Source organism: Rhinolophus sinicus, linkage group LG01, assembly GCF_036562045.2.
Source record: "Rhinolophus sinicus isolate RSC01 linkage group LG01, ASM3656204v1, whole genome shotgun sequence".
Lineage (NCBI taxonomy): Eukaryota > Metazoa > Chordata > Mammalia > Chiroptera > Rhinolophidae > Rhinolophus > Rhinolophus sinicus.
In genome coordinates, this window is record NC_133751.1 from 192,611,845 (window position 1) to 192,634,957 (window position 23,113).

The 23,113-nt window shown below is 50.9% G+C and overlaps 2 protein-coding genes across 20 annotated transcripts in view; one reads left to right on the forward strand and one right to left on the reverse strand.

The window, feature by feature from the left end:
* Positions 1 to 2,070, reverse strand: part of TNS1 (tensin 1) — a 222,287-nt gene extending 220,217 nt beyond the window's left edge. For 4 of the 15 annotated variants that reach the window (XM_019717741.2, XM_074312991.1, XM_074312995.1 and 1 more), the window contains exon 1: positions 1,808 to 2,070. In XM_019717741.2, the coding sequence (XP_019573300.2) occupies positions 1,808 to 1,963 (156 nt within the window). In that variant the 5' untranslated portion in view covers positions 1,964 to 2,070. The remainder of the gene's footprint in view (positions 1 to 1,807) is intronic. The other 11 variants (XM_074313037.1, XM_074313023.1, XM_074313013.1 and 8 more) reach the window with 6 other exon arrangements.
* Positions 1,231 to 22,489, forward strand: RUFY4 (RUN and FYVE domain containing 4). Of its 5 annotated transcripts, XM_074313105.1 has the most exons (16): positions 1,231 to 1,345; positions 1,653 to 1,751; positions 2,551 to 2,712; positions 3,154 to 3,291; positions 3,480 to 3,530; positions 4,418 to 4,574; positions 4,693 to 4,796; positions 6,059 to 6,184; positions 6,506 to 6,612; positions 6,944 to 7,087; positions 7,557 to 7,626; positions 8,760 to 9,428; positions 10,106 to 10,212; positions 16,447 to 16,593; positions 20,778 to 20,888; positions 21,450 to 22,489. In XM_074313105.1, exons 6-16 carry the CDS (start codon positions 4,529 to 4,531, stop codon positions 21,550 to 21,552), a joined length of 1,734 nt encoding a protein of 577 aa, XP_074169206.1. In that variant the 5' UTR covers positions 1,231 to 1,345; positions 1,653 to 1,751; positions 2,551 to 2,712; positions 3,154 to 3,291; positions 3,480 to 3,530; positions 4,418 to 4,528; the 3' UTR covers positions 21,553 to 22,489. The 5 variants fall into 5 exon arrangements, with proteins under 5 accessions (XP_074169206.1, XP_074169197.1, XP_074169214.1 ...); XM_074313096.1 differs by lacking the exon at positions 2,551 to 2,712; XM_074313113.1 differs by lacking the exons at positions 2,551 to 2,712; positions 3,480 to 3,530.
* The last annotated feature ends 624 nt before the right edge of the window (positions 22,490 to 23,113 follow it).

The window sequence follows — 23,113 nt, forward strand, 5'->3', positions numbered from 1 at the left end:
ACAGACACTCGTCCCCATCCGTATCCCTGTGGCTGTCACACACCCACGCCCTGTCCCTTCCCCCTCCTTCTCCTCTCTCCTTGATTTCCCACCTTCAGTGACCCGCTCCTTCCTCCATCTCAGCTGACACTCTGGCCCTCAGGTGGCCCATGTGGCACCTACCCCACAGTTGGCTGCCTGGGGCGTGGAGAAGGTAGGGAGACAAGGAATCCAGGAGACTCCCCAACAGACAAAGTCAAGTCAAGAAGGGTCTGAGAGACAGCTAAGGGAGGCGACTGTGAACTCCCCCTGAAACCTTTGAGGACAGTTCATGAGGCTTGAAGGCAGGGGAGGAAACCAGATAACTTCTGGAGCGGCCATAGGTCTGGGGGTTTCTACCATGCCACCTTCCTGCTCTGGACTCTCTGCCCCTTTGCCAGGACTGAAAAGCAGCAATCTGGGAGGACCAACCAACACGCCCAGGCTTCACCCCACCCAGCTCCACCCTCCCACCCAGGGCCCTAAGCTAGGCTCAGGGCTTCATCAGAGTCCTACCTGGGCCACCAGCCACGGCAAGGGCTCAGTCAACAAGTACGCCCCAGACCCCAAGCTTGTCCCTCACCATGGTCTGTCACCGTGGTGATGACCTGGGCTAGAACTTAGGAAGGATGAAGAGTTTCATTTATAGTAAGTACAGCCTTATGCCTGGCACTGTGAAGTACACCCAAGAATATGCCATAATTCATGCCCTGAGGGACATTCAGTCAAGTGGGGCAGAGGGATCACTTCGGACACACACACACACACACACACACACACACACTCTCACAGACACACTCACACACACACACACTCACATACACACATACTCACACAAACACTTACACATACACACACACACTCACACACTTGGATTCACTGGCGCCCCCAGTGGAGAGGGAGAAAGCGTCAGGGATGGGGCCACAGGTACATTTTGAGGCTCCCTAACACTGTGTGCCCGGATGGACAGATACAAGACACCAGTATAATCCATACCCCACACAGCAAACAAATCTTAGCAGGCTGCAGCTTTCATAGCCCCCAACCAGGTAAGTAGGCTGGGATTCTGCTGGGAGCCTAGAACAAGGTTATGCAGCCCCGAGTGACCTCAAATATCTCCTGTTCCTCCTCCTGGGAGAAATCCAGTGCCCATATCTGTACCAGGCCTGGTGCTTTCTGGACAGACACCTCACCCAGAACAAACACCTGCCTCCCAGCATGGGCCTATCTCCACCCCTCTGGGTCAGTTTCCCACTTGCAAGGCTCCAAGACTTACCCAGAACAGAGAATGCAGGAGCAAGGATCCAACTGCCCCCACCATTCTCAGGTCAGTCCTTGCTCTGGTGGGGTCCCCCCGCCTCAGAAGACCCCCTCCCTCCCGGCTACAGAGCCCTAGTCAGGGACACAACAGCCACAGCTCTGGGAGGAGCACACAGTAAACTCTTGGACCAGCTCAGGGGAAATTAACACTTTCACTGCCTTTCCCAGCACTCCCAGTTCTGCCCCTCTTGGGTGGCTCCTAAACCTCACCTGAACTATTCGCCCATTTAAGGGTCAGGTCCTATATCAGTCTCCTCCCAACAGCACAAGAGAGGCAGGTGAGACCTCTCAGCCTAACTCTGTGCCTTCACCAGGTCCTAGTTCAACCTGCCCCCCTGGGGCAGCCTGCCCTTGCTGCCCACCTCCCAATCACTGACGGGTACTTTCCTGGAGTGGCTCCTTACCTGTCTCAGGTGAGCTGGGCTCTGCCTGCCACCCTCTCCCCACACCCATTCCCTCAGCGCCCTACCTGAAGCAGGAGCCGCTTGCTTTCGGCGCGGGCTGAAGCCCCGGGTTCCCAGCCCTGGGCCCACGCCGGGGACGGGGGACTCCCGGGGGGCTGGGGACTGCAGGGGGGCCCGGGTTCCAGCGCCTCGCAACACACCAAGCTCACCGTGCAGCCCATCCGGCCGGGCGCCCGGCGGGCCGGGACCGGGGCGAGGGGCGGGGACGCGGGCGCCCCGGGAGCTGGCCCGCCCCCAGCCCAGGGCGCCTGGGACGTCTGGAGGGGGGTGGCAATGCCCCCAGCCCGTCCCCTCCCGGAGCCTTCTCTGGCGGCACTGCCAGGAAGCAGGGGGAGTGAGGGCCCGGCAAGGGGCGGTGACAAGGGCGCCCTGACGCAGCCAGTGACAGCGGGAGACCCGAGGGCGGGGGGCGCGGGGAGGGGTGGCGGTGGGGTCCCGGGGACCGGGGCGGCGGACTGGCTGAGTCTGGGAGAGCGAGAAAGAGACCGACGGAGCGAGGGAAGAGACAGGAAGCAGATACGGGGAGATAATGAGGGAGAGACGGGGAGACGGGGACGCGGGGGACAGAGACGGGGGATGGAGTCTCTGCACCAGGGGAGACCAAGTCCGGGAGAGGGAGACAGGCTGGGAGTCGCGCGGGCGGGCAGAGCCCGGCGTGCCAGGGCTTCTGCACAGGCACTTCCTAGAGTTTGTGAAAACTGTAGTCCTTTGGGGTAACTGCTCCTCTGTTCTCTGCCCCCGGGACTAGCCCGTGGGGCTCCCGAGCCTAGAAAAAATGAGAAGCAGGTGATGGAAAGTCTCCAGCCTCAAGGAGGCAGAGCACAGCCAGGGTGGAAGGGCCACAGCCCACCTGAGCAACGCACCTGCAGGGCTCCTGGATACAGCAGCGGTCACTTCCCTCCTTTTCGGGGTGAGCATCAGGGATGAGGATGGCACTGGTGACCAGCCCTCATGGGGTAGTCTACCCGCAGAAGCCTGAGGTAGGCAGGGGGAGGGAGACCCGTGAGGGGACCCGTGTCCTCCCCTCCCCACCTTCATCACACACTAACCAAGAGACAGTAAAAACTGGCCGAGTATCAGATGGGGCAGCATCCCAGCCTCTTTGTGCCACCTGGTGGCAATAAGGAAGAAAGACAAGAGCAAGTGGCTGTGATGAGAAGGGAAGGAAACCTTCACAGCAGAGATTGCCGCTATCTGCTTCCTGCCCACGTGAAGCCGTGAGGCCTTATTTGGCCAACAAGTGAATCTACCCCATGTCACCCATTCTGCCCTGGTGCCCTTGACCTTCCCTCTGCCACTCCTCCCCTGCAGTCTTCTGTTCCTTCCCCTCTGAGCAGGGCTTCCCCCGCAGGGTGCTGGGCTGGGCCCGCCTGAGTCACCTTCCAGGCGGCAAACTCTGGGAAGGCTGTGCAGAGCTCATCGTCACAAGTGGTGGACTCTCAGGCGGCCGTGCCCGCTCTCCATGCCCCAACCAGCCAGGTCTTTCTAGGTGAGTAGAGGAAGACTCCAGGGTCTGGGGGAGGCTGGAGAAGGGAAGTGATGCCAGGAGCAAGGGGCCAAAGAATTTGGATGGATACGAGGGACAGGCAGAGATGCATATAGGTATTCATGGATTTCATAGACATTCTGGGCTGGAAGGGACTTCAGAGACCCTAAGTCTAAACGCTTCATCTACAGATGGGGAAACTGAAGCCCCAGAAAGATGAATGATGTGCCCAAGGTCACACGGTGAGTTGCAGGACCAGGATGGAGACCCAGGCCCCTTGAGTCCCAGTTCAGTGTTCCCTGAACGCCGTACCCCACCCACCCTCCCTTACTTACCCTCATTTCCCACTCCTGTCCCCTCTACTGTGCCCCACGGCTTCTTCATTCCTACCCACTCCCAAAACCACAGCCTGGGAGGCAGGACACATAGGTTTCTCACCCCAAACCCGGTCTTCACTCCAGGATCTCAGAATAAGCCCACTGGCCCTCAGGGAATCACAATATTCCTCTGAGCCCCAGGACCCATTGCAGGGAGAGCAAGCTGAGATTCAACTGGCAGAGAATGGCAGGATTCAAACCAGGTGCCCTGTTCCCCACACACACCAGCATTTGCGCTCAGTCCCAGCTCCAGGGCCTGCCTGGCTTCTGCCTCCCTCTCCCCAAAGGACACTCATTTTCCACTCAGCTGAGGCCTGGAAAGGATGAGAATGTGTATCTCAAGGCTGATGACTGCTCTGGCAAGGCTCCCCGTGGGGAAGAGGGTGATGTTCCCTCAGCCCAGTGTCCACATGGCATGAGCACTGACAGGGCCACTCACGCCAAGTCAGGGCCAAGAGCACAGGCACACAGACCTGAGTTCAAATTCTAGTTTCAGAACTTAGTGCTTTGTGACTTTGGATAAGAGACTTACCCTCTCTGAGCCCCTTTTCCACCTTGTATAAAAGGGAGTTAATAATCTCCTAAGGTTGTTGTGGGGACTGAATGAGACAAAGATGCCAGGCACCCAGGGACGGCTCCATAAGTGGGGGCCACAGCATCATCTTCCCACACTGGCCTGCAATGAAGAGCTGGGCTTTTTTTCCCACCAGTTAGCTCACTGTGACCCTAGAGACACTGCATTCTTTCTCTAGGCTCTGACTCTTCCTTCACATCAGGAAAGAATTGGGCAGCTGAACCCACAGGCTCCTTCTCCTAGGCTGACCTTCCAGAGCCACGAAAAATCACATCATTTTCAAATACTCATGGCAGAGGAGAGGGCTGCCCTCAAGGTCACCAGGGACCTGAAAAGTGAGTGTGCCCTCAGAGATTTTCTGGGACTGAACTGGGGGAGAAGTGAGGGGTCTTGGGAGCCTCTTCCTCAGAGCCCTCACTCCCTGATGTCTGATGTCCACCATCTTCCCCACAGCTGCTGTCTCTGCCATCCTCCAGGGCTACAGGGACGGGCAGTCAGTGACAGATGCCAGCGCTGAGCTGCACAGACTCTGTGGCTGCCTGGAACTGCTGCTACAAGTGGGGCCCTGCCCGCCTCTCCCCTTCCCACCTCTCCCGTCCCCTCTCTCCCTTTCCCTCTCTCCCCTCCCCTCTCTCCAGGCCCAGATAGCCAGGAGGGCTTTCCCAGATACTGAGGGAAAAGCCATGACCTCCCTTTGCTCCCATGCACTGCCTCAGGCCCCTCCACCCGCAAGTCCTCCCTGCCTTCTAACCTCACTCATGGAGGCTGCCATGGTAGCCTGGGAGGTGAGGGGAGGCAAGGCTGAGGTGGGGGGGCTGGAGGCAGCCACCCTGCTCGGAAGAGTAATGTTTCAGAGGCACAGATGTCCGAGAGCTGGCCCTCCTTGCTGCTGGTGAGAGCCCCGATCAGCTTTTACTGAGCACTTACTATGTGCCAGGCTAAGCCTTTATATGCCCACCCTATTTAATTCTCATTCTAACCCCCTGAGGTGTTTGATGACCTGCTCACCCCCCACATACATAAACACATCCTTCCTACTTCTCTGATTGTGTGTGTGTCCGTGTGTGGGTGTGAGGTTTATGTGTGCGTGGAATGTGTATGTGGTGTGCATATGTGAGTCTCCTGCCAGTCTGCCCTCCATCTGCTGCCCCCCGCCACACTGGCCTCCAGGAAGCACATCAGGAAAGCCCATACAGGTGCTTTGCACTTGTTATCCTCTCTGCCTGGAATGTTCATCCGCCAGATATTTGAATAGTAGACTTTCTCATTTCCTTCACATCCAGACTTGAATAGTACCTCCTCAGCGAGGCCTTCTCTAGCCACCCTAATCTAAATGTTTAAGACACACACATCACACATACCCCGCATATACACACTACACACACATCACACATGTGTGCACACACCATACTTTCTATTCCCTTTCTCTAGTTTATTTTTCTCCTTAGCAGTCAGCACTATCTCACGTAGTATATGTTTTACGTACTCAGTTTGTTCATTGCCTGTCAGCCCTACTAAGATGTAAGCCATGAGGTCAGTGTGTTCATTGCTGTAGCCCCAGGACTTAGAAATGGGCCTGGCACATAGTAAGTAAGTTCTCAGTAAGTATTTCTGAAATGAATGAGAACACTGAAGTCTCAGAGAGGCCAAGCAGCCGGTCCTGGTCACACAGCCAGCAAGGGCAGAGCGAGGCCCTGCAGCCAGGTCTGTCTGTACCAGCCCTTTCCCCTTCACCACATGCCCGCTCAGCATGCTGGAACACTGGGTGGGTACTAGGCGGAAGCATTTCTATGCTTTCTTTCCCATTTCTTGTTCCCAGTTTGAACAGAAAGAACAGAAGAGCTTCCTGGGGTCTCGGAAGGACTACTGGGACTTCCTCTGCTCTGCCCTGCGGCGGCAGCGGGGGAACACAGAGCCAGCTCGCTTCGTCCACTCGCAGGGCAAGGTACCCAGGCTGGTCTCAGCACAATCGGGCCCTGTCACCAGGACTTTGACAGGGGTGGCTTCGGGGCTGGGAGACACAGGCCTGCCCGAGGCCCCTTTCTCACCCATCCCAGCTCCACCTACCATAGACCCTCTTGCCAGGTCCTCATCTCCCAGTAGCCCTGTCCTCAGCACCCCTCCAGCCACCCCCTTTCCTCCCATAGCCCCAATCCCATGACACCCTTTGTCATCTACCAGCGGTTCCCGTCATCTCTCTCTCTGGGCTGGCCGAGTTCCCTCTGTTCTAACCCCCCCCCCAACTTTGCCCCCGTGCACTCTGCAGTTGAAGACCCCTCTGGGAAAAGGCCGAGCCTTCATCCGCTTCTGCCTAGCCCACGGACAGCTGGCCGAGTACCTACAGCTCTGCCTGCTGAACCCAGAGCTCACCAGGTGAGGCTGCTGGGACATGCTCCTACTCACACCATCGGAGCCTACTATCCCTTCTTCGTGAAAGATCCCTCTTTACCCCCAGAAGGATGGTTTAACATCAAGGATGACTAAAATGAGAGTCATGAATGGAAAGTCAAGGAAGAAAGGGCAGAAGGGAAGTTAGAACCCCAGTCTTGGTGCCATCATGATGCGTAGGCCTCCTGCTCTCCAAGGGCCACAACCTTGCCTGGGGAACCGTCCCATTATGGTGTCAGTGGAGGTGGATTCTCTGAAGTCAGGAATGGCAACAGCAGCAGGGCCAAAGGCCAAGGGTGCTGATCTGTTCACACAGGGAATGGTATGGCCCACGGAGCCCTCTGGTGTGCCCCGAACTCCGGGAAGACATCCTGGACTCTCTCTATGCTCTCAATGGGGTAGCCTTCGACTTGGACCTGCAGAGGCCAGACCTGGATGGGGCCTGGCCCATGTTCTCAGAGTGAGTGGGGGCAGCGTGGAGAGAAGCCTCTTCTCGTGCCTGCTGTCAGTGCCGCCACCCATCCCAAGCCAGCCCCAAGCTCTCAGCCTCCAGCCCCATCCATTTCTCCCACCTTTCTTGCTCTGTGAGCCCCTGATTCTCACCTCCTTAGCCTTCTGTTTTCCCAGCGTAACCTCATGATATCCCATGATGCTGCATAGAATGCATATTCACGAAAGAGTGGTTGGGTGGCTGGGGTTGAGGGTTAGAAGGATTAATGGATGGTGGGATGTTGGGATGGAATGGATGGATGAATGGAAGGGATGTATGGATGGATGGGGGGGGGATGAATGAGTGAGCGTGGGAGGGCGGGAAGGTGGCAAAGGAGGTAGGATGAAGAGGTGGTTGGAAAGACGGGATATCCTGCGTCTGAAGACCAAGACCACTGCTGGAGAGAGGCCCGGGGTCCCCATGACCCTTTCACTTTCAGGTCCCACTGCTCTAATCCCAGCCGGACCCCAGGAAGAAGACCCAGAAAGACCAAAGATTCCCCAAAGGAGGTGCTTCTGCCCCACCTTCCCTCTGAGTTGTCTCTTCTCCATCTCTGCTGGGACCCCCCAGGTTGAGCAGTAACTAAGCCCTAACCCAAATGGACTGAGTGAGAGGCCCGTGTGTGGACCTGGGGACTGGGTAGCCACAGAAGTGAAGGCTCATACCCCTAAGGTGGTGGGGATATCAGGGAGAGAAAAGGACAGCTGACGCCACCTGCAGGAGCCAGCGGGGCTCAGAGGAGCAGGAGGTGATGGGGAGGGTGACCTAAAGCTTGTAGGAAACAGACCAGGGAAACAACCTCTGCTGGACAATTTGCAAACTCAATTCAGTTCAGGGAGCCATTGAAGAGTGAGATCACCTGGTTCAAATCCCGGCTCCATCCCTTAAAAACCACTGTCCTTGGGCATGTTACTTGTCATGCCCCACAGGGAGGCTGTGAGGATGCATTGAGACAGACCATGTGTACCGCCACATGCTCAGTAAGCAGGAGCTTGCAGTACCATTATCCCACGCGCTCACTTTGCACCCCCACCAGCTTCCAGGCACCAAGTACAGATACTATGAGGACTCAGTCTCTGACCTAAAAGAGTTCCAGGTCTGTTCAGGGAGACAGACCCTAAAGGAACGCGTTGCAACATGGCATGTAAAGTGCAGTGACACAGACATGCAGAGAGGAACGCTTCTTGGCACAGGTGACCCTTAGCTGGCTGTCAGTCTATCAAAGCTTTTACCACAACCTGACAAGACAGATATTATTATTCCCATTTTACAGACAAGAAAACACAAAGAAGTCAAGTTCAGGGGGAAGGGAAGAACTGAGGGGAAACCAGATCCACGCAGAAGAGAGAAGTGAAGGAGTGAGAAAGTGAGGCTAGAAGTGAGGGAGGAGAGGGCACTGAGAAGCACTGCTGCTCCCCGACCAGATCAAAGTTGGGGCCTCGGATCAGATGACTTGAGGTGTTAACATTCAGATTCCTGGGCCTTACCCCAGATCTGCTGAATCAGTACTTCCAGCGGGAGGACCCAGGAATCCATATATTTAGCAAGCCCGTGTCGCATTAGGCCTGTGGCCTCTCCCATGCACCAGGTCGGTGAATTGGTACAGAGAGGGATGGTGATGGGCTTGGGGACTTCTCTGCAGATCTCAACAGTAGATGCGTACCCCAAAGGAGTCCAACCGGAGGAGCCGCACACCGGCCTGCGAGACGCACCAGGGGAGGAGGGATTGGCTGGACTCCGCAGGTCATGGCAACACAGGCATCTTCCTCCCTTTTTGGAAAAGAAGCGAGAAGATCCCAGGAGCCTCAGGACCCCCCAGAGCGTGTGGCAACCGGAGGGGGAAGAGCCGCAACAAGACAAGGAGATGGGCGCCCCAAGGATGGGGATCAGCCTGGAGAACTCAACAGCCAGCGTTGAGGGGCCGGGGGAGGGAGCCAGGTGTGCTCAGAGGAAGGTGGTCGGGACAGAGGGTGAGGGCAGAGGGTTTCTGCTGAGTGCAGAGGGTCAGAGAAAAACAAAGGGGAGTCACGAAGCGGAAGCAGAGTGGGGTCAGGTCCAGAGGCTGTGGGTCTCCAGCCCTAGAGAGACAGGCAGGTACAGAGAACAGACAGGTACAGAGACAATAGAGGATGCAATGTCAGGCAGCAGGTGGGAGAGGAAAGTGCCTAGCATTCCAGGGGAGCCCCAGGTCCTTCAGGGCCTGGGAACAAAGGAAGGTTCCATCACAGAGAAGCCACAAGAGCAAACAGGAATGACTGGTGTGACCAGGAGGGAGGAGGAAGCAGAGGTGGCCCTGCAGGATACGGTCAAGGTGAGAGCAGTTGAGTTCTGTACCTCTCTGTTCTCCCCTCTCTCAACTGGCCCACAGACAGGCATCTTCATGGTATCCTGGGGACCATTCCAACTCACAGATGAATATTTATTAGGCAGCACAGGATTATTATTTGGGGATATCTTTTGAAAGCTCTGCATTCCTCAGTGAACCACAGTCCCCACCTCTCCTTATTGCCTCACACCAGGCCCACGTTATTCATCAATACTACCTGCCGAGCCCTTGTATGCACTTGAGTTTGAGTTCCCTTCCCAATAGTTCTTCGGGGAAGTTACTCGTTCTCAGTTTCCATAGCCCTTGTTATTAGCAGGTTTCTCCCCAATATCTGAGTGCTGCTGTTGCAGACCCCACCTAGTTGTTCTGTTGTAGATGCTTCTCCTGGAGGTCACCCAGGATTGTTTTCAAGCCTTCTTCAGCCTCCTCCCTAGCCAGAGTCTTCATGTCCTTGAGCTTTGTAACTTCTATCCTTCAATAAAAGAAGAAATGGTGGATCCAGGCTCATGCAGGGGCAGAGCCAGGCATCACCTATCCCAGCACTGTCCCTGGTCCTGGCCTGAAGTCTCATGGGAATGTTTGCCAGGTCAGTCCCTGGACTGGGGTCTCTGCCCTCCTTCTTCAGCTTTCCTTTCCCTTCCTTCTCCCCTTTCCTCCCCCAGAGCCTCAGACATAAGCTCCAGAAGACCAAGGAGCAGGCCCAGCGCCAGGGGCAGCTGCTACAGGAGCAGGAGGGGGAGTTGAAGGCACTGCAGGAGCAGCTCCGCAGGTAACCTTGGCAACCATGAGCACACAGGGGCCTGAGAGCAGGGTGGCTGGAGGGGCCGGAAGCGCTCCCTGACTCCTGCTGGCATTCAAGGTCGGCAAGCGTCTTCTGAGCACCTCCTGTACACCAGGCCCTGAGCAGGGCACCCCTTGAGGATGCTGAGGCATGTCGGGCATTGTTCCTGCCCTCAAGGGCTCCCACCTTCCCCTCCCATCCCTTCCCTCCCCCTTGCCAGCCCCCTCCTTCATTGGCCTCTCCAGTAACCCCCAGGAGAGATCTGTGCCTTCTGTCCTTCCCTTCCCTCCCACACTCATCTCTGCCCCTTCCTGCTGCCTCTTCTGAGCTGCTCCGCTCTGTTTGCAGTCCACTCTCCCTGCCCCACCACACTCCTGCCCTGCTAACTCTTTCAGTTTCCGTCTGCTCCTCTGTCTGTCTCTCATTTTCCTGTTCCTGGTTGCACAACCTCTTTCACTCTCTTGATAATCATCATCATAGTTATCATTTACTGAGCACTTACAACATCCCTGGCACTGTTCTAGGTGCTTCCTTAGATAGGTTCTCCAAGAACCCCTATTTTATAGATGAGCAAACTAAGGCTCAAAGATGCTACACAATTCACCCAACATCTGAGTAGAAGAGCTGAGATCCAAACCCTCGCAGCTTACTCTGAAACCAGTGGGACGAAACATTACCCCTCAGGCAATATTTTGAGTGTCTGTATCTCAGTCTCTTTCTCTCTCCCCCTCAGCATCTCTCACCAGCATCTCTCCCCATCAGCATATTCATCTTCCCATCATCACTTTAACCTCAAGAGCACACTGTTTTGTCTACGTTTCCTCCCCAGTCTCTCAGTGCCTCAGTTTCTCTTTCATAATTTATTTTTAATATATCTCCACCATGCCAAGATGTTCTTTGGTTTGATTCAGTCTCATTGTGTCTCTGCCCCTTGGTGTCTGTGCAACTCAGTCTGCCCGTCTGCCTCTGTCTCTCCTACATGGCTGACCCCTGCCCCGGGGCCCGGAGGGCACCAGGCCAACCCCCAACAAAGCCTGGTTAGCTGTGATTCAGACTGAATCATAGGACAGTCTACTGACTGTCTGCTTAACAGACTGAGAGAGGCCAGGGGTCCAGAAACCAACCTTTAAAAGCCCCCGGGTCTCCTCCCCCTGGACACTCAGCTGACCCCAGCAGTGTGGTCAGCAAAGATTCCCATGATTCAGGCCCTAAGTGAGTGCAGGGACCTCGCCCCCACCCCCAAGGGCTTTCTCTAGGGATCAAGACAGCCTGGAGGGAGCAGCTGGGAGGCTCCAGGGAGATACCCAGTCCCAGCCTACTCCCTGCAGCTGGAGATCCCCGTCTCACAGATTGCCATCCTGCCACCTGTCATCCTGTCCATCATTCATTCATTCCACAAATACTCAGAGAGCCCACTCTGTGCTAGGGCTGTTCTATGTGCCAGAAATCATCTCCTGAGCAAAACACAAAACTCCCACCCTTGTGGAGAGTACATTCTAGTAGGGGAGACAGTCAATAATGTGATAAGCAAGTAAAATACATAGAATGTCAGATTGTGATAAGTTCTAAGCAGAAAAAGTAAAGCAGGGAAAGAGAACAAGAAGTGTCAGGGCGTGATATCATATAAGGTTGCATGGTCAGGGAAGACCCTGAAAAGGTGATGTTTGAGTAAAGACCTGGAGGAAGCGAGGCACGAGCCATTTGGAGATGTGGTAGAAGAATGCTCCGGGGGAGGGAACAGCAAGAGAAAGCCCTGAGGTGAGTAGGAATGGGCATGGCAGGTTCTAGGAACATCCGGGAGGCCATTATGTCCCCAGTGGAGTGAAGGAAGGAGAGGATGTAGAAAACATTTGTCAAGAGGGTAAAGGGAACCAGGTCCCAGAGACCCTAGTAGGTCATCAAAAGGACCTTGGCTTTAAGTCAGAGTGAGATGAGAACCATTGAGAGTTCTGAGCAGAGAAAAGGGACATGACGTGACTGTTTGTTTTAACGTTAAAAATGTTTGCTTTTTTAAACATTTCAATGGTTTTTAGTGGATTCACAAAGTTGTACATCGATCACCACAATCAATTCTAGAACATTGCATCACCCCAAAGAAAAACCCTGTACCTGTTAGCAGTTACTGCCCAATTCCTCCCAACTTCCCCAGCGTAGGAAGCCCCTAGTCTGCTTTCTGTCTCTAGATGTGCCTATCCTGGACTGACCTGTGTTTTCAAGGGCTCACGCCCGCTGCTCTGTAAAACTAGTCTGTGGGGAAGCAAAGGTGGAAGCAGGGAGACCAATGAAGTAGCCACCCCACCACGCAGGGGACGGGGACGGTCCCTCAGACCGCACTGGAGGCCATGGACGTGCAGAGAGGCTGATCCCTCTGGACCAACTGTGAGTTCGGGCTTCCTGAGAAATTGGACAAGGGGTCTGAGAGAAAGACAGAAGTCAAGAACGACCCCGAGTTTTCTGGCCTGGAAAGCTTGAGTCACCACTAACCCTCTGCTGTGGCAGAGCAGGTTTGTGGGAAATGCTCAGGAGTTGAGTTTTGAGCATGTTAAGTTTGAGACACCTGTTAGACACTCAAGAGGAGCCACTGGGCAGGCAGTTGAGTGTGGAGTTCAGGAGAGAGGCATGGGCTGGGGGGCCTACTGGGGAGTCACTGAAATGCTGATGGTGAGTAACAAGCTCTTAAGGCTGGGAGAGTATACTCCCAGCGTCAGGGAACTTAGGACCTGGCTCTTGCGTAAAGGGGTCATGGGCATCCAACTGGTGACAGGTACCTCACCACCAGCAAACAGAAGTGCCGCGGGGCCCATTTAGTCAGTCAACAATATTTGTTGTGCCTCTACTATGCCATGGGGGGCCAGGGGAGAGGGGGGATGGACAGCAGTGCACGGAACAGGCAATGTCTGCTTTCACAGATCTGGAAGATAGACAATAGATCAACAAATGGAAATATTGGTATCAGGTAGTCATAAGCCCTGGAGAAAAATCAATCCAGGAAAGGGGAGAGAGAGTGACACAGGAGAGTCTTCTAGATTTAGAATCAGGGAAGCCCTCTCTGAGGAGGTGACATTTGAGCAGAAACCCCAACCAGGCAGATATCTTTGAAGAGTGGTCCAGACAGAGAACCGACAGATGCAAAGGCCCAGGAGAAGTGCTCTTGAGGACCAGCCTGCCATGTGGCTGCAGCAAAGGGAGAGCAGTCTAAGCAGGAGCTCTCATGGTCTGACTCATGTTTTAAAAGATTACTCTGGTTGTGCTATGGAGAACAGACTGAGAGAGGGCAGGGGTACAGAGCCCCAGGCTGGATGCATAGGTAGGACACAGCAGACCATTCATTCCACAGGGCCCAGAGCAGATCAGCCCCGGCTGTGAAAATACGCTTGGAACTGAGCTTTGGGACTGCCAACACCCACTTGCCAGCTTTCTGGCTGTGGGGTTCTGGGAAAACAGCCTTCCCTCTCTGACCTGAGGGCCCTGATTTGCAAAAGGAGGTGGTTGGATCTCTAAAGTTCCTCCTTCCAACTCAGATGCTCTGTGAGACCTTCTTCCCATGCAGGTGGGTTTCCTCTGCCCTCTGGGTAATACGTCAGTACAAAAGGGATTAGGACAGGTACAGATGGAAGAGGTCCTCAGATGGGGAACTAGGGAGATGTCAGCCCCACCCCCTCCCTCCTTGGGTGGCAGCACTGAGCTCCTTTGAGGCACGCCGGGTGCTGTGAGGCTCCATTCCTTGCTCCCACCTACTGCCCTCTCAGCACTGGTGCCACAAACCACTGGTGGTCAGGACCCAGTATGGATGCAAGTGTGGGGAGGCAAAAAGAGATTACAGCTGTACAAACCTGCATCCGGGTCTCTGCTCCCTCCACGTGTCAAACGGTGTGACCCTGGGCAAGAGTTATTCCCTCCCTGAAGCTCCATTTTCTTTCCTATAAAATCATTATAGTTCCTGTCCCCATAAATTTGTGAAAATTAAATGAAACGAGACTATTAAAGCACTAAGCTAAGTGCCTGTCACATAGTAGGTGCTCAATAGACTTTAATTCCTTCCTTGTCCCCTCCTACACGAAGAGTGTCTGTCACCCCCTACTTGAAATACCTCATTGGCTTCCCCTTACTTGCACTGAGATTCAAGTCTACTTCTCCGGGGGCCACTGATCAGGCCCTGTCTACCTCCCGCCTCCTCTCCGGCCTCTCCCACCCCTGCCACTCATGGTATTCTAACTTCACTAGCTTTCTTTCAGTTCCTCGAATAAGCCAAGTTCTTTCCAACTTGCAGACCTTGGCAGGTGCCCTTCTCTGGCTGTACATGGCTGACTTCTCATCTTTTAGATCTGCTCCAACGCCACCTTGTCTAAGAAGCCTTCCTGAGTGCTCTCTCAAGTCTCTGTCTCAGCTCCTCATTTATCGCTGTCACATACTGAGCTTAATTATTTTATTGGTCTATCGCTACATTTTATTGTGGGGTTTTTTTTAATTCTTTTTTTTTTATTAGTTTCAGGTGCACAAGACAAAGTGCTACTTAGACATTTATCATTTATATCCCTCACACTGTGTGAACCCTCCTCCCCCCACCCACATTTTATTGTTTTGACCAGTGCCCCAAACATGCTATAAGCTCCACCAGGAGCCATAGGCATTGCTCCATTTCTTGCACACAGTAGGTGCTTAATAAATATTTCCTCCCACCACAAAGCATAGTGTTCACCTTAAGGCCTGTACTGGCCACACCAGAGGCCTTGGGATCACTGGGCAAGTAAACTGGCCCAGAAAAATGAAATCAGCAGCTGAGAAATGAGGAGGCTGAAGGCTAGAATGGTCATTAGAAGTCAAAACATGGCCCTGACCCAATGCCTCAGCACAAAAACACTCTTTCTTAAGGCTGGCCTTTTGGGAATTCCAGTGGCTATCTGTTGTTGGTTTGATGTCATGGCCCACGCAGTTTTCTTCCCTACAGCATGCTACATGGCAGCGTTTTAAAAATTAATAATTCCTCTCATTGTCAAGCCTCTCACAAGCTTCTTCCTTCCCCTAAACACACGCAAGCCCAGGATCCTGAGCACGCACGTGCACACACATCCAGAGGTCACGGGACGTGCATCACCATCGCAACACCCTCCCTTCGGAGCAAAGGTGTAAGAGGCTGGGACCTTTTCACTTCCAGTCCAGTAGACATCTTGGAGCCTTGTAGGAAGCCACTAAAGACCAAAGAAGGGGCAAGAATGGAGCTGAGGAGATTCCAAGGCCAAAACTGAAACAGCCATTTAAGAAAGCCATATGCTTATTATTACTGTTTTGTAATTGAAAAGACAATGTAACATAATTTTTCAAAATATTTTAAAGCCAAAAAATTAGCCCATATCCTACGCCATTTACCCACCTTCCCCAAGCACCACAGTGGTTTTCATGGGCACAGCCTGTCCAGCCTGGATTCCCAGACACCCACCTTCCCCCAGACAGCTGCCATGACTGTGAGCGTGCCTTTCAAGAAATTTATATTTTAAAATGGAAATATTTTTTAAAAGAAAACAAATGGAAATGTTGGGTCGTCTCCTCTAAAGGAATACACAAGACTAGGCCCTGTTTTCATTTCTCCGAACAGTTAGTGAGGGATCAGCCAATAGGTGTCGGTCAACACAGTGCTATTTTATGTGTGGTGTTGTGTGTATGTGTGTGGGGGGTGTTGCGTGTTGTGTTGAGAGTGTATGTGTTGTGTGTGGTGTGTGTGGTGTTTCGTCAGTATATGTGGTAGGTGGTATATGTGTTGGGTGATATGTAGTGTGTGGTGTATGTTGTGTTGTGTGTGTGGCATGTGTCTGATGTTTGTGTGGTATGTATGGTGTCTTGTGAGTGTGTGTGTGGCATGTGGTGTGTACGATGTGCTTTGAATGTGTGTGTGGTGTGTGTGCTGTATTGTGAGTGTATATGGTGTATGGCATGTGTGTATGTATAGTGTGGTATGTGTGGGCAGAGTGTGGTGTGTGTGTTGTATGTGTTGCGTTGTGAATGTGTATGTAGTGTGGCATGTGCGGTATGTTTGTGTGTGTGTGTGTATGTGTAGCTTGTGGTGTGTGTGTGTGTCTGTGTGTGTGTGTGTGTGTGTGTGTGTACGTATGTATTTCAGCTGCAGGGGGCACCATCAGCCTCCCACAAGGGCTCTTTGTCAGGCAGAAACCCAGCCTAGCTCAGTCAAATGCTGAGCCTTTTTTCCTCTCTTCTTTCTGTGCCCAGGTGTCAGGAAGAGAGGGCCCAGCTGCAGGCAGAGCTGGAGCAGAAGCAACAGGAGACTGAAAGGAGGGACGCCATGTATGAGAAGGAGCTTGGAGGGCAGCGGGACCTGGTCCATGCCATGAAGAGGAGGGTGCTGGAGCTGATTCAGTAAGGTTGGGGACAATAGGTGCAGAAGGGGGGATGGTGTGGGATGTGAGGCTGGGGAATGAACATTCTGCTCCACTAACAACTAGCACACAGGTTTCAGGACCTTTTAGACATATTAACTCTGTTTCTTCTTTTAGCCACCCCCTGCCATTATCCCCATTTGACAAACGAGGAAACTGAGGGTCAGAGAGGCTGACTTGGCCACCAAGTACACACAGCATATAAATTGCATAAAGCCCTCTGACTCTAAGGCATGCCCCCACCCAACCCACGCCCACATACATACACACTTACCAAGCTTAAGAGAAGGGAAAGGAGCTAATGCTTGAGAAGGAACTGGGAGAAGCGGGAGGTTAACCAAGAGGTAATCGCAAGAACTACACTTGCCTGCCTACTGGACTTCCTCAGACCAGGGGGTCTCTGGGCCCGTCTTGAGTCAGCTGTCCTAGGTTCCAGAGGCTGAGCTCACCAAGCTCACTGAGGGGTGGAGGAGATGTGAGAAGCCTGGTTTCTGTTCTTCAGTTTAGTGGGAACATAATTCACAGATATGTGTTATCCTTTACACAATTCAAGAAGTAAGAGACCACTGGACTCAGGTTCCATTATAATTGGAAGGTTGCTGTGGGATCATCTAAGAGTAAATCCTCTTGCACAAAATCCAAGTGATATTAAAGATGAGAAAAGAGAGAGATCAACCTGACAAGAACACACAAAAAATTTAAGGAATGATCTCCTCCAAGAAATTGTTAACTGGGAGGAACGGAGACATAAAAAAGTTAGCTATATATCTTACAAAAGAATTTAAGGTAGCTAACAATTATATATATATATATAATAATTATACACATATATATTTGTATATATAGAGAGAGACAGACAGACAGACAGAGAGACAGAGAGACAGAGAGATAATATATATAATGTATATATGATTATTAAAAAAATAGAAGATTTTATGGAAGACAAAAAATATATACCCTGAAGAGTTAGGATTAGGGTTAAAACTAAGCTCTGAGCATCGTGGCATCAGGGTCAAAAAGGAAAACACAGAAAGTTGCCTAAATTTCACTGTCCATTCAAAGGAAACATACCAGTTCATCAGGAGAGACAAATGTTTTTCTTAGAGCTAAAGAAATTCATTCCAAGGTCCCAAACTATATAACATAATATCCCTTGCAAAGCATATCGGAAGATATGGCCCTAAGCAAAAAATGAAAGAAAAATAATAGCCACAGAGGTTGATTTCTGCATCAAGTTGGTAGACTGACCACAAAGCATTTATTCTCCATTCTGAGATGTGACTAAAATGATTTTAAAAGAATAAAACTTACAACAGAGAGAAAGGTGGAGGAGCCAACCACAGATGAGAGATATCCGCTAATTTCCAGAAGCCAGAAAATGGATAGAGAAGTGGATACTGGATTGAGCCCAAGTGAGAACTTCAGGGCTCAGAGATGCCAGGAACAAAGATGGCAAATGTGAGATGAGGAGCAGAAATCACGAAAATCAACTGATGAAGTCAGTAGAAAATGCAGTGTACACCCCCAGCTTTCTGCTTGCTCCCCAACTGCAGAACATCCCACAGTGAGGGGCTTATCTCCCAGGCAAAGAATTAAAAGGTCCTCATGGAGAGATACATAGATGTTCCAAATAAAAGAGCAGTGCGTGCCAGCATTTGAGAGTCTGGTGTGGCAGATAGCTAGCTCCCTGCCTTATCACTCTTAAAGGGAAGCCACAAGTCAAACACCCTGTGCACTACTTGGAGCTCCAGCAGCTTTTATCACCTCTTTCTTAGACATGAAATGGCCACCAAGGATCCCCACACATTTGAGGAGAGTCTAGAACATGAAGGGGAGAGACAAAGATATATAAAAAAAAGGAAGATCCATCTCCCATGAAACAAAATGTTGTGAAAAGCAACGTCAAAAGATAAACATTATTGGAAATTAAAAATATTGCTGAAAAAATGTTAAATGAACTAGGATTGGTAAAGAATGATGAAGTAATCTCTCAGAAAGTAGAATAAAAAGCACAGCGAGATGGAAGGCATAATTAGAGATATAAAGAATCAATCCAGGAATCCCAGTATCTTCTTGAACTGACAGGAATTCCAAAAAAGGACAGAATAAAATGGAGAAGATTATCAGATAAAAACATGAGAAACTTTCCCAGCTCTGATGGACACAGTTCTTCAGATTTAAAGATTTCAGTGAATGACAAGCACAATAAGTGAAAAGGGGAAAAACCTCACATCTGAATACATCATTGTGAAATTTCTAGAACAAAGACAAGGGAACTATCCTAAATGGTCCTTTCAAAAGAAGTAGAACCCAACAAATGCTAAGAATCAATGATGTAATACTTTCAAGTTCTGGGGAAAGCTGAGTTTTGCCCTAGAATTCTATGGCCAGCCAAACTATGAAGCAAGTGGGGAAGGTGATGGAGGAAAGACATTTTTTCAGACGGACAGGTTACAGAAAATTTACCTCCCACACAGCCTTTCTTAAGAAGTTAATTAAGGATGTGTCCCAGAAAAACAAGGAAGTTAAGCCAAAAAAAAGGAGAAGATGTGGAATTCAGGAAACAGTAGCTCTAGCCCAAGGAAGACGTGGGAATTCCCAGGATGCCAAGTGGGAGGCAAGGCCAGGAAGCAGTGAGTTCAGGCTGTAACAGAAGTATTGAGGGCTCAGGAGAAACATCTCTGGGGAGAAAGAGAATCAATAAAACACCTGATATGATGAAGAATTGGGGTGGGGGGATAAGTAGGCTATGTTAAAGTCATGCAAGGAACAAAGGAAGGCAACTAGACAGTCTTACCAAAAAAAAAAATTTCCAAGAAGGGAAACACAGTTCTGCTTGAAGCAATATGCTTATATATTGTCTAATAATGTAAATACTATTCATTGATTTTTTTCAATGTTAGACTCAACCTAAAGACAAAGCACAGAAAACAATTACAATTAATGAACAAACATCAGTGCTACCACCTGAATAACACTAAGTATATAACACAGTCCAATAGAATTTTCTGTGAAGATGGAAATGTTCTATATTTGTCCTGTCCAATATGGTAGCTACTAGTCAGATGTAGCAATTGAGTACTTCAAATGTGACTGGTGCAACTGAGGGATGGAAGTTTTCACTTTACTTAACTTTAATTAAGTTACATACACATTGAAATAGCCACATATGGCTAGTGGCTACCCTATTGGGTGCTGCAGGAATCTATGACAAGGTAGGGGAAAGAGAAGAGGTGAAGAGAAGGGATGCTGGTGTCATCATATTACAGAATGGCAGACATAAGTCTCTACCTGTAGTTAATAGAATGAATGAGAAATAAATGTGTGAGTATATTCTGTAAAAGTCCAGTAGTTACCAATAGAGGAACCAAAAATAGGGATATAACTACATCAGGAGGAGGGAAAAAGACCTCGTGGAAATGGTCATAAATGACATAACTCCTTTGACATCAAGGCAAGGAGCGCCATAGAAGATGTTCTCTATTGATAAATCAAGGAGAGAATATGAGCATGTTACTTAAATATAGAGCATGTTACTTAAATATAGAAGTACTCTCAGGAGAAAAAGCGAAAACATGTAAGAAGTGATTTGCCACTGAGAATGGGAAGGAGTGGGAAGGGTATCTATTGCCTTCTGATATAGGTCCTTCTATACTGTTCGGTTTTTAAATCATGGGTATGTATCATTTCGATAAAAATTTAAAACAACCCACCTCCCTAAACATCCTTTAAAAAAACACAGTGAAGATAGTTGTGTAGGGGCATAAACACACATAACTCCAAGGCAGTTTGTACTGAGTGGCAAATGAGAGATAATAAGCATTGTAATAGGCGTCTGGAGCATGAAAACCCAGGGGGCCTCTCCCATCAGGGAGCACTCCTTAGAGTAGGTAAGAGATGAGCCTGTTCTTAAATAGTAGATCAAGATTATTTTGGGCAAGTGGGACCTGGGTGTCACCATCCATCTTCTCAGAAAGACTGGACACTCACTGATCTCTCTTATGTGTGTGTCTCTCTCACTGTCTCTTTCTCTCTCTCTCTCTCTCTCTCTCTCTCTCTCTCTCTCTCTCTCTCTCCCCTCCTCCCCTTCTCTCTCTGTGTGTGTGTGTGTGTGTGTGTGTGTGTGTGTGTGTGTGTGTGTTTCCACCTCCATGCTCCCATTAGAGAAAAGGATAACCTGTGGCAGAAGGTCCAGCATCTCTCTTCCGTGGCCCCTGGATGCTGTGTCAGCTGTAGCAAGCTCTTTGGCCGGCTGTCTCGGCGTTACCCATGCAGGTAATTGGTATGACACAGAATCCTTCCTCTGGGACAACCCAGTTTCCACCAGCCCATAGCCCTCTGCTCACTCCAGGAAAGGGAGGGACACAGAAACTGGGCATTTATGAAAGGCCACTTAAAGCTGGCCACTCATGTTACCCAGAGCTTAGCAGAGACATGAATAAGAGCAGTGAAGAGTGATCAGACAGGAATGGTGTCTGACGATGGGATGGTGTAACCCTTCTTAGAATAAACTGATTCATGGTCTTCTCATCTGGGAAGAGATTTCCTGTACAGAGGAAGATGCTCCCCTCATCTTCCTCTGGGAACATGGTGGCAGGACAAGCAGGAGGAGAGAGGAAAGTGGGCCATCAGGAGAACCTGCCATTTGGACTTAAGGACCCTGGAGGGCTGTGGCATCGGGACAACCTTTAGGAAAGTGAGGCCTCCTGACACAGACTCAGAGCCATTCTGCTGGGAGATGAGAAACAGACAGATGGAGCAGAGGTTCGAACCCCATGACCCTCTGTCCTGTACACACCCATGTGCACTCCCCACTCTTTCAACCTCTGCTCCCAGGTTCTGTGGAGGCTTGGTCTGCCATGCCTGCTCTGTGGATTATAAGAAGCGAGAGCGCTGCTGCCCACTCTGTGCCCAGAAAAGAGAAGCCCAGGGCATCTGACCAAGACCCACCCAAGACTGGCTAGCCCATCTCACCCTTCCCTCGGCCCTTCCCAGACCTCTGGTCTGACCAGGCCGACCTTCTAGAACTCGGTGACTTAAGGCGGACAGCACTTGTATGGCCAGACTGTGGTGCGGAGAGTCGAAGGGCCTAGGCTGGCAGTCAGGAGACAGGTGTGAGCCTTCATCTACAACTGATGAGCTGAGCGACTTTGGCAAAGCCCTCAGCTCCTCAGTCTTTTTCTGTAACATGAGGGAGTCGGGCGCCATCCACTCTAAAGTCCCTTCAGGCTCAGAAAGCCCTTGACCAAAAATAAGGTCCAGTGGTCCTGACATTTCTCCTCCATACTCCCTCCTCCCCCAGCCCCCACTTCAAGACACTGCACAGATAGCATCTTCCGGTGCTTTCTGCCTAGAGTCTGTTTCAGGGTCAGTTTTTGTTGTTTTTCAACAGCTTTCTTAAGGTACTATTAACATATAATACAATTCACATAAATTGTACAATGTGATGAGTTTTGACTTTAATTTACATCCATGAAACTATCACCATATTCCAAATAATGAACAAACACATCCATCAGCCCCAGAGTTTCCTCGTGCCCTTTGTAATCTCTCCCTCCCCCTCCCCTGTTCCCCCCTCCCCTGTCCTCATCCCCAGGCAATGACTTGCTTGCTTTCTGTCATTAGAGACAGGTTTGCATTTTCTAGAGTGTTATATAAATGGAATCATACCATCTGTACTCTTTATTGTCTGCCTGCTTTCATTCAGCATATTTATTAATATTTTGAGATTCATCCATGTTGTTGTATATATCCATAGTTCCTTTTCACTGTTGAGTAATATTCCACTGCATGGATATACCACAATTTGTTCCCACAATCACCTGTTGCCAGACATTTGGGTTGTTTCTAATTTGAGGCTATTACAACTAAGTTTGCTATAACCATCCGTGTACAAATCCTTGTGTAGACATATTCCTGTATTTCTCTTCGGTTAATACCTACAATGAAATAGCCAGGTCATGTGGCAGGTGTGTGTTTAAGAAACTGCCGAGTTATTTCCCACAGAGGCTATACATTGTACCCTCCTGCCAGCAGCGTGTGGGAGCCCCAGTTGCTCCCCAGCACATCGGGGTTTGGTGGGCAGGAGAGGAGGCACGGACATGGGACTTGGGCCTCTTCGTCCTTCCCTTCCAACCACTGTGGTGAATTGATCGTCCCAGGTGGTGAACACCTGGAGGGAGGGGCGGAGCCTAAGTGACTCTCTGTGTAGTGCTGACTCAGCTAGACTTTAATCAAGACAGTTGATATGGACTCACGGAGCTCCATGGTACAAGATTATATCTTCTGATGGCCCAAGAAGTCTTTTGCAAATTACATGTTACTGACTGGGCACTCAGCTGTGGTGTTTCTCAGAATACTGTTTCTGAAGGAGTGTGGGCCCCTCTCTATGACAAGGCAATTAGCCTACCTGGGCTCCAGGGCAGCCTACGGCCCAAGACAGGCATACACATCGTCCCCGGGCCTCACACAGATGACCAGAGTGTCTACAGAAGTTGAGC

Excerpts from the sequence above, each read along its gene's own strand:
- RUFY4 (XM_074313105.1), top strand. The coding sequence starts at position 4,529 with ATGGCAGAGGAGAGGGCTGCCCTCAAGGTCACCAGGGACCTGAAAA. Across the intron at positions 4,575-4,692 it reads GGTCACCAGGGACCTGAAAA|CTGCTGTCTCTGCCATCCTC; the intron begins GTGAGTGTGCCC and ends TCTTCCCCACAG. Across the intron at positions 6,185-6,505 it reads TCGTCCACTCGCAGGGCAAG|TTGAAGACCCCTCTGGGAAA; the intron begins GTACCCAGGCTG and ends TGCACTCTGCAG.